Raw genomic sequence first — 9253 nt, 5'->3', positions numbered from 1 at the left:
GGCTAACCAATCTCACAGGAAACAGTTTTATGAGCAAGATAAAACTCGAGAAGGTTCACTTCTGCCCGTCCTTTCCCACCAGCCATGCTTATTTAATGACATTTCCATGGGAGTGGAGATCCAGGGAGCTCAGATTTCCTATGAACGAGACAGAAAACTGGCTTCCAGTGACTCTGAAGGCCGGAGGTGTAGTCCACCGAGCAGTGTTTGGGGAGGTTCTCGCACGAAAGGCCCATCTACAACAGTGACTGGTGGAAAGGCTTCTAAGGGGCAGAGGTGCTGACCTCACATGACTTCAAATATAGTACTCAGGAAGAGCCAAGGGACAGGGAGACGCTTGAAACCACTCCCTACCAGAGCACAAAGCTAACACAGACAGAGCTTGAACTGAAGCAGGTGAAGCCACAGACAGGTGAAGGCGCTTACTTCCACCCAAGGGGACACACATGCAAAGGCGTCAGCTGAGCCATGTCGCAGAGCCGACAGAAGCAGCTCACCACCAACCTAAGTGATGTCCACAGTGCTAATGACTTTGAAATAGAAACAAAAGGGCGGTGATGAAGTACCATGAGAGCAAGCGACACAGTAACACACCCAGGCAAGACTTCAGTCAGAAACAATGTGACCATCAGTACTCTCTGAGTCCCACTCGGTGCCCTGTGCGTGTTCCTGGAGGAAGTGAGCAGCGTCCAATCTCCCTCCAGTATTTCCGAGTCGCATTTTGAGATACAAATAATAATTTCTTTAGTCCAAATTGCTGCAGTGCACGGCTCTGTAGTTACTGGATTAAAAAAGTTTGCACAACATAACTAGGTTCTTAACTGTCTGTATACAAATGCAGACTTCCACCCTGCCTCCACTTACCTGGTGTTTACCTTGGCAAATAGAAAACGGGCTCAAACTGGAATTAAACACATTTAGAGAGGCAACAGCTGGCTGGGGGCAGACCTTGCTGTTTCAAAAGGTGAGATTTGCCACATGCAAGTTCACTTAAAAAGGTGTGTGATTAATTGCAACGGTGCCTCTGTCTGCGTGTACAGAACACACCCCTGTTGGCTATGCATGCAGGAGAGAAGTAGTTATGGAAATGAAACACAAATAAAAAAGGCAAAATATTGCAAAAACAAATTATTTTATTAAGTGCAAAACAAGCCATAGGCAATAAATATATTAGCTCTGGTACAGGTCCACAGACATCGCGAGCCTCCTCTCCAGAACACGTTAAGGCAGTGAAATTATTCTGAACATACAGATTTAAAAAAAAAAAAAAAGAGGAAGAGGAGGAGGAAGAAGGAAGGAGTGAAACGGTAACACGTCCCTTCACACATGCTTGGAAGCGGCAGGGAGCTTACATGAATTTCAGTTTGGGCTCAAAGAGAATGTCTGCTCCATGGGAGAGCTTACAACACAGAGAGTCTCTTACTTCGAGTTCTAGCACTCGGAATTCTAACAGCTCATTCTGGTCCTTCGCGTCTTGCATTTCGCTCTTCAGCTGGTTCTCCTCCATTTCCAGCCTGTAAATCTGGAGCAAAGACACCTGTGCGTTAACGGGCAGCGGAAGGCGCTGGTGCACACCAGGGTGCCCTGATCCCACCCCACCTCAACTGCCAATCTGCAGTGGGGGTTCAAGTCTCTCTCATAGGAACCTCTGTGGCAGCAGCGACCCCCAAGCACCCAGACAGCCTGGTGAGACTGCCTGCATCTTGGGTCCCGCAGGAGCTGGGGACCTGCGTGTAACTGCTCTGCAAAGTTGAGGCGCCTCCTGGTCCCCATTTCTCCTCCTCTTCAGGGCCACCGGGGACATTTAGAAGTGGCGGGTTTTCTGGGGCCTCAGGACTTATTAAGGGTCATGGAGCTTGCAGGACAGTGATATCCTCGCCCAGCTGCCTGGAAAAGCACCAGGTGTGAGCCAAGCAGGCTTCCCAGCAAGCTTCTCGGAGGGGCAGGCCCAGGCTCCCCCACATAATTAAGGAAGCTTAAAGCCAGGGCCCATCTAGGGCGTGGCCCACCAGCAAGGCGATCCAGAAGAGGCAGAGCTACAGGTGCATAGGGCAGTCTGATGGGTGCTGGGCTGGATGGAAGCGGCTACACACATGGGCACAGAGCTCACCAGGGCTGAGACTGCTGGAAAAGCCCTGGGGGAGTGGAGGCACAGCTGTAATTTACCTCAAAGATAGTTTAACTGTACACACACACACAAACTACTATGAGCCAAAACACTGGCTCTTCACCCGACTCCAGAGAGACCTGCACAAGGGCTCAGCTCCCAGCGTGGGTCTGCTGGCATGAGGGCCTGCCCAGTCACAGGGCCTCCACTGTCCTCCGCACAGGACAAGGAAGGGCGGCCTTGGCCCTCCCACAGCTGTCCAGGGAGATCGGACTCTTCCTCTCACTCCCCTACCGCTGACCAGGCCATTTCCAGAGTCAGGGCCTGGGGCCCCGGTCCCTGCAGCGGGCCTGTGATGCCTCTGGAGGTGGACCTACCTTCTCCAGGAGGTCCTGGTTTGTCCTGATCAGAAGCTGTTTCTCCTCCACCCACGTGGAGTCCTGCGGGAAACATGGGGTGGTGACTCTCACTGGAGCCACAGGAGACGGGCAGCAGCTGTGTGTACCCCCCCCACGCACACCCAAGGAGGAGAACGGCAGGGCTGTCACCACCCTTTGCCCTCTCCTGACCCCTCAGCTGGCCCCTCCTGCCATTCCCCTACTCTCCATAGTGACCCAGCCTGCACCCTCAAGGATCGCCCATGCCCTGTGGACTTGCCCTCTGTGGTCCTGTGCCCACTCCCACTCACGCATGGTCCCTGAGCGAAGGGCAAAGAGTCTCTCCATAGCCCAGATTCTGTGGGCTTCCTATAACCAGGCCAGGGCTATACAGAGCCGGCTCGCCCAGAATCTCAGAATGGGGAGAGCAGAAGACAAGCAATGGAAGTGGGGAACTCTCCCTGCTCTCCTTTCTCCTTTCTTCTCCTGATACTCAGCTGCCAGGCTGGGCCCAGGTCCCTCCCAAGGCCCAGTGGGTCTCCCCCTGGCACACCATGTACTCATGAGGAAGGAGGGGAGACATGACTCTGGGGACCTGCTTCTGGGGTCCAGAGGTCAGGGCAATTGCTGAGGACCACGTGTGAGATCTGAGCCCTGGCCCTCTAGTGCCTTTGAATTCTGGCCACGCCCAGAGCCCTCACCTGCTCCCCAGAGATGAGTCAGCACTGCCTCCAAGCCGTGGGCTCCAGAGCATTCTCCAGAGCAACCCACGACCCTGCCGAGTCTCTTGTGACCCGCACTGTCTCCCCACTCCCAGGGCCTCAGTGTGACTTGGGACCCGTGGAAGACTTCACTCCCTCCTCAGCCCCCACGCTCCTGGGCACTGTGGCCTTGAGGGGCCACAGGACTGGCCAAGGAATTATGCTGAGTGAGCAGACAGCCTCACCTTGCAGGGCTGAGCAAAGGCAAGTGCTGAGCAGTTACAAGATGGGGCATCCATCATTGGGTCCCCAAGCAACTGTGTGGAACAGATGACTGTCCACAGGGCACTGGGGTAAGGGCAAGGAGCCAGCCTCATCACACCCCCTTAAAGGTGAGATGTGAAGCTATTGAGGTGTTCTGTGTCTGCAACCAGGATAGCACCTTTCTGACAGAGCCTGGCCAGCCTGGGCCTGACCGCTGGGCCTCCTGTGGCTGCAGCCCTGGGACACCACTTTAGAGAGGCTGGTTCCATCCAGAGCCCCGCCCCCCTCCAGGACACCATCTCCACCACCCTCTCTCTCCCACTATCCAGCAGGCCCTACAGAACCAAACTCAAATGTGAGCTTCAGGAGGAGACTCTAGAGTGAGACGCATAGGTGCTGGGCTTTTCTGTGACAAATCAGAGTCCACAATCTACTCCTAGAGAGCTGCCCAGTCCAGTGGCCTCTGCAGTAATTGAGTTCGTGGTAGGCAGATTTTGACAGGCACCTATTCAGGCTCCAGTCAAGACTCCATTACAACTTTGCTTTTGGAGTTACTGCCTTTTTTTTTTTTTTTTTACCAATCTAGGGAAGGAAAAGCCATGCTGGACTCTGAAAATGTGCAGCAAATGATCACCTAGGTTCTGGTATTTTCTCCCTACTGTCCCTAATGCTGTGGATACAGCTCCACAGAATGTCCCCCTGGGCACAGCGGGAGGCCAGACACAAAGCTTTGCAATAGCACTGCCGCCCACCTGCCCCTTCTCCACCAAGAGCTTCTCCAAGTCTTCGATTTTGGCCTGGCACCTCAGCAGATCAGCCTGCAGCTGCTCTCGAGTCTGGAATGGAAAAACCAGGATGTGAGCAGGGGACCCCGTGTGGTGACAGGGAAGCAGAGCGAATCTTGCTGGGTGTGCTCAGCAGCAGATTCAAGGTGGAGCTCCCGTGTGGAGCGCGCATTCACACTCACCCACCTGGTGGGGCTGAGGTTCAAGTACCAGCTGCCAACAAGAAGTTAGGAAGAACTGGAAGGGTGGGAGGTGCTCACCCACACCCCATCCCCTAGACCAGCAGGCGAGTGCCCAGGGAGGAAACCAGGGGCACAGGGCATACGCCAAGTCTCTCCAAGCTCTCCCTCAATCACCAAGCGCTTTCCTACTTGTTTAATGCCATCTACATCAAGGCCTGAAACCAAATACCCTGAAGACCATGCAAAGCATGTAAATACAGAAAGCCCACCGAGCACGAGGTGGCAAGGAATCAGGGGGACTGTGGCAAAGTGAAGGCACCTTATGTCACTGCTAAGGATTAGGCAAAAGGTCCCTTGAGGAATATGTGACCCCCCCCTTTCCCTGAGTGTCTCTTGACTGAATGTGGGCAGATAGGTGACGTTAAAAAGCAAAACCGATTCAGCCCAGATAAAGCCCCGCAGTCCCCTGCTGACCCTCCCAGGGGGCTCACTTCACTCCCTCACTGCTGCCCACCCTCTTCCCCCGCAGTGGCTCCTCTCTCGTCCGCCACCTGCCAGCGTCCTACAGTGTCCAGCCACGGAACACCTGACCACCCTCCAAGTCCCACATGGGCTCAGTTCCACCCTCAGAGCTTTTATCACAGTGGCCGGCCTCATCCCCGGCTCTGTCTGGGCCCCCCTGACACCTCCAGGCCTAAGTTACCTTTAGTAGTCAGGGCTGATGCCCTCACCTAACGGGCACTGGGAACAGAATGGGTGGTGTGGAGAGCATCAGCCATCTGGGTGCCCTCTGCACTTTCAAAAGGAAAAGGAAATCCAGGTCTCTGTGCCACCAAGTGGGAGAAGGGCCAGAGGGAAGAAGTTTCTGGAAGGGAGAGCTCAGCCCTATATGAGAGATGTGTAGTCTGGACTGCGGTGGTCAATGGGCCCTGAGTGCCTGTGAGCTGAGGGCTGAGAGTCAAGCCTTCCACGGGGAGTCCTGGGGTTCTCAGACACAGGGCCGTGGGTCTAAAGCCCGCAAAGGTATCCCAGTCTGTAGCCTATCACTATCGTAATTCTGACAGCACAAGGACAAGAGTTCATGCAGACAGCATCACTGACAGCTAGAAGCCATGTACAGTACTGGCTGGCCCCAGCTGCCAGTCCAACCCCCTCCCCCCATCAGCCCTGCCCTAGCCAGCAGCCTACCCACCCCCCACCCCCAAACCACGCCCACCAGCCCCACATCTGGCAGCCAGACCTCTGTGTTCAGGTCCCCTCCTGCTGACCACATATTCACCAGCTATGCCCCACCAGCCACGCCCCTGACAGCCAAGCGGAAGCCATTGCACTCACTCACCCGGGCCTCTCTCTCGGCATCGAGTGTCCCCCCCACCTGCTCCTGAAGCAGGGCATAAGCCCTCTGCAGGGCCTGGTACTCCCTGGTCAGCTGGCAGAACCTCAGGTCCGCCTCTTCTCTGGTTGTGGTCTTAATGTAACGGAGAGGAAAGCAGTAATTAGGACAGGATTTTCCACAGCAGCGCCCCTGTGGGAGCTTGGGGCTGCTGTAAGTGAAGGTATAAACAGCAAAGGCCCTCCTCCCACCTCCATGTCTCCTAGGAGTCCTTCTGCAGGCACGCTAAGTGACAAATGCAGAAAGATGGCCACCAGAGCCTTGCTTAGAGAAGCGGGGGAACCGAGCACCACAGAGATGACCATCCTGAAAGTCCTGTTAAACACAGCGCCTGCAGCCCTGTGAGGCACCCATCCCCCACAGACACAAAATAGAAATCCCAGAAGGTTCCATGACCTCTCAGTGGCAGGAAGTAAGTAAAGCCCGGGTCTGGCTGGTCTTACTCAAGGTAACCTAAGGAAATGTAAAAGTAAAACTCCAGGTTGGAGGGAGCAGAGGCCCATGGCAAGAGCAAAGCTGTGTCCAGACCCCCAAGCAGGACACTCAGCGGGCAGAGTAGCGGGGAGAAAGGCGTGTCTTCCTCCCACAGGAAAGGGGTGTCAAGGGGACTATGCTGTCTCTCAGAATTTTAGCGTAAGAGGTAAGGAAGATGACCTCCCTGGGGACACACCTGCCAGTGTCCACCGCACGTGCCTTGTTTTCCTATGGACAAGCAGACCTTGGAAGAAGCCAGCCGGAGAGGCCATTCTAGAAGGTGCCTCAGAAAGGGCTGTCGGGAGGAGGGAAAGCCTGCCCTGGTGGGTGTGGCCAGCTGCCCAGTGTGGGATGTGAGGGCCCGGGGGTGGCAACGTACATGCCCAGCCCAGCCCAGCCCAGAAGCTGCAGAGAGGTGCCCCCACCCCCAGGGAGCCGGAGAGAGCAGCCCAGGGCCGGCCTGAGGCCTCCACCTCTGCCGCACCCTTCTCACCCCCTCAGGATCAGGGGAGGGCGGGCAGGGAGCAAGTTAGGGAGCAGCCCAGTCTGGCACACAGCGGGAAGTCTGTGCTAGCAAAGTGAGGACTTTTTAGGTGAATATGCTTCTGGGGGAGCAGAGGAACCGCCCTGCACACCCAGCCAGCAGCAAAGCACTGGGCCTGTGCCACACCGGTGGGCAGGAGAGGGCAGAGCAGCGAGGGGAGCAGTGGGACCTTGGAGGGCCCCACCTGCTTCTACACTTAGGGTAGCTTGGATTTTCTCCTAAGAATCTCCAGGCGCTGGCGCTGGCTCCACTAGGTGGCGTGCGCGCCTGTGTGTGTGTGCAGGGACAAGGGAGGGTGACATTCAGCCCAGGGCGGCGCTTAGCCGCGGCAGCCACAGGCTTCTCTGAAAGGAACAGGAAGGCCAGTGCGGGGGTCACTTGTCCTCGGCCCCAGGGCTTTGGGAATACACACCGGGGTGGCCAATGGGCGGGGTAGGAAGGCCCTGCACCTGCCACGGCTTGCTTACGTCGTCCAGGTCCTCCTCGGGCGTGGCTGGGGTCCTGTCCGTCCTGTCCGTGTTGTATGAGGTCTCTGACAATGTTTCTGAGTCCACAGACTCCTCATCAAATCCAAAAAATGTCTCCACAACATGCTTCTGCAAGAGGCAAGGGCAGATGTCAGGTGTGGGGGGTAGGGGGGATGTCGGGGAGAGGGGGGGGGGATGTCGGGGAGAGGGGGAAGGGGGCGGCAGCCGCCTCAGCCCCTCCGGCCGCCAGGGCAGAGGGGCGGCAGTGACGAGCCTCAGGGCAGCACAGGACGTGGATGGTGGGCTGCAGAGCTGCTGGACTTGCAGCCAGTGTGGACTGGGCCTATTTGGGAGTTGATGACCTCATGGTGAGTACAGAAACCTCCAAACCCAGCCCAGCTCCTTCTCAGGGAAGGGAAAGAGAACAACACTCCCCTCCTCCCCCCTTCCTCCCCCCCCCCCGCCCCACATCTAGAATGTACTTTTCATAGCCTTCCCCTCTCTTCTGCTCTTAGTTTGACCCACATGGAACAGGAACCCATCCCTGAGCCCCAGACTCAACCGTAAGCCATGCTCTGGACAATGGGAGCTGTGGGATGACTGACCACCGCGACCTGCTCCTTTCACTGCTCGGCCTCTCAGTTGCTCAAGTCCCCAAACCAGGGAATCCCCTGACTTTCCCCTCATCCCCTGTACCCAGACCATCAGGAGGAAACCTTATTAGATCCAACTGCAGCACCCACCGAGTAGCATTCTGCCTTGGTCTAAGCCACCTGCAACCACCTCCACTGGTCTCCCTCCCAACCTACTCTTGCCCCCCAACCTGGTGGCCAGAGAGGGTCCACGCCGGGGACACACGGTCTTCAAGGCCCTGCATGGTTGGCCTCTCCCTCCTCTCTCCTCTACAGTTACCACAGGACCTTTGCACTGCTAAGACAGTCTTTCCCCAGAATCCACAGGGCTCCCCTTCACACTCCTCTTGGATCTTTGCACAAATGCAGCCAGATCAAAAGGCTTCCACATCCCTGTGACTACCCTGCCCCTTCTCCCTCCCTCCTCACCATTCCCCTAGGCATTCTGTTTACATCTCCCTGGCTTCCCTCTAGAGTGGAAGCTTCATGGCGGTCTTGGGTTGGGGTCTTCTGTTCCCCACTGTAGCCCACAGCCCCCCTCACAGAAAACACTGCTTGTTAAGTGAGTCTATGTGGGGGGTAGCAAAGATGGTCCTGAGAGGAAGTTGAGTGGGCAGAGCCGGATTTGTTTAGGTTCAGTGTGTCAACAACTCATGGAAGCTTAGGTGCATGTTAAGGTGTGGCCTTGCAGTGATTGGTTGATCCCATTTCCTCTCCTCCCACACAGTCTTTTGCTTTAAAAAGGGGATGCTTCCTGTTAATAAACCGTTCCTGCTTGGTTTGACTCCCCCCTGCCTCTGATTGTCTCCTGGGCCAAGGGAGGCTGGGATAAAGCCAGATGGGCACACACAGCAGCCATACTTCGCACTTACCTCTCCTTCGCACTTAACCTCTCCTCAGACCCCGTCCATCCAAAGACGGACTAAGACCCAACAAGTCTACCTGCATGTGTCTGGTAAAACGTAAACCAAACTACCAGAAGTGTCGGGTCCAACACTACCAAACACTACCCAGCCACCCTCCATATGTAAAGCCCACTTGACTAGGGTCACTGGAAGTCCCACGCCTATGCAGCCATGGGCTGACAGCAATGGTAACCCCACGCAACGCCCGGGCAGTCCTCCAGGCTCCCTGTCACCTCCCCCAACTCCAGGCCCCTGATGGGCCAACCTTGTTTCTGATAAACACTGCTAATTGCCCAGCCTCTGGGGACAGCCCTGTGTTTGCTATGCTGACTGGCGCCCTGGGCCACCAGGAGGCCCCTGGAAGCCTCTGGGTCACATTCCTGGCAGGCAATCCACACTCAGTGTGGGGCTCAGTGTCACCC

The 9253-nt window shown here is 56.2% G+C and overlaps 1 protein-coding gene across 1 annotated transcript in view; it reads right to left on the bottom strand.

The window, feature by feature from the left end:
- Window positions 1-1114: 1114 nt before the first annotated feature.
- The window catches only part of Jakmip1 (janus kinase and microtubule interacting protein 1), a 46367-nt gene continuing 38228 nt past the window's right edge, over window positions 1115-9253 (bottom strand). Inside the window, exons 9-13 of the mRNA XM_042670314.1 lie at window positions 7295-7423; window positions 5756-5884; window positions 4202-4285; window positions 2485-2547; window positions 1115-1522 (exon numbers count right to left, since the gene is read on the bottom strand). Of these exons, the coding sequence (XP_042526248.1) occupies window positions 1349-1522; window positions 2485-2547; window positions 4202-4285; window positions 5756-5884; window positions 7295-7423 (579 nt within the window). The 3' untranslated portion in view covers window positions 1115-1348. The remainder of the gene's footprint in view (window positions 1523-2484; window positions 2548-4201; window positions 4286-5755; window positions 5885-7294; window positions 7424-9253) is intronic.

Source organism: Dipodomys spectabilis, unplaced genomic scaffold (assembly GCF_019054845.1).
Source record: "Dipodomys spectabilis isolate Male_0828 unplaced genomic scaffold, ASM1905484v1 ptg000532l, whole genome shotgun sequence".
NCBI classification, from domain to species: domain Eukaryota; kingdom Metazoa; phylum Chordata; class Mammalia; order Rodentia; family Heteromyidae; genus Dipodomys; species Dipodomys spectabilis.
Note: the sequence above shows the minus strand (reverse complement) of the source record. Positions and strands in the feature narration are given on the sequence as shown.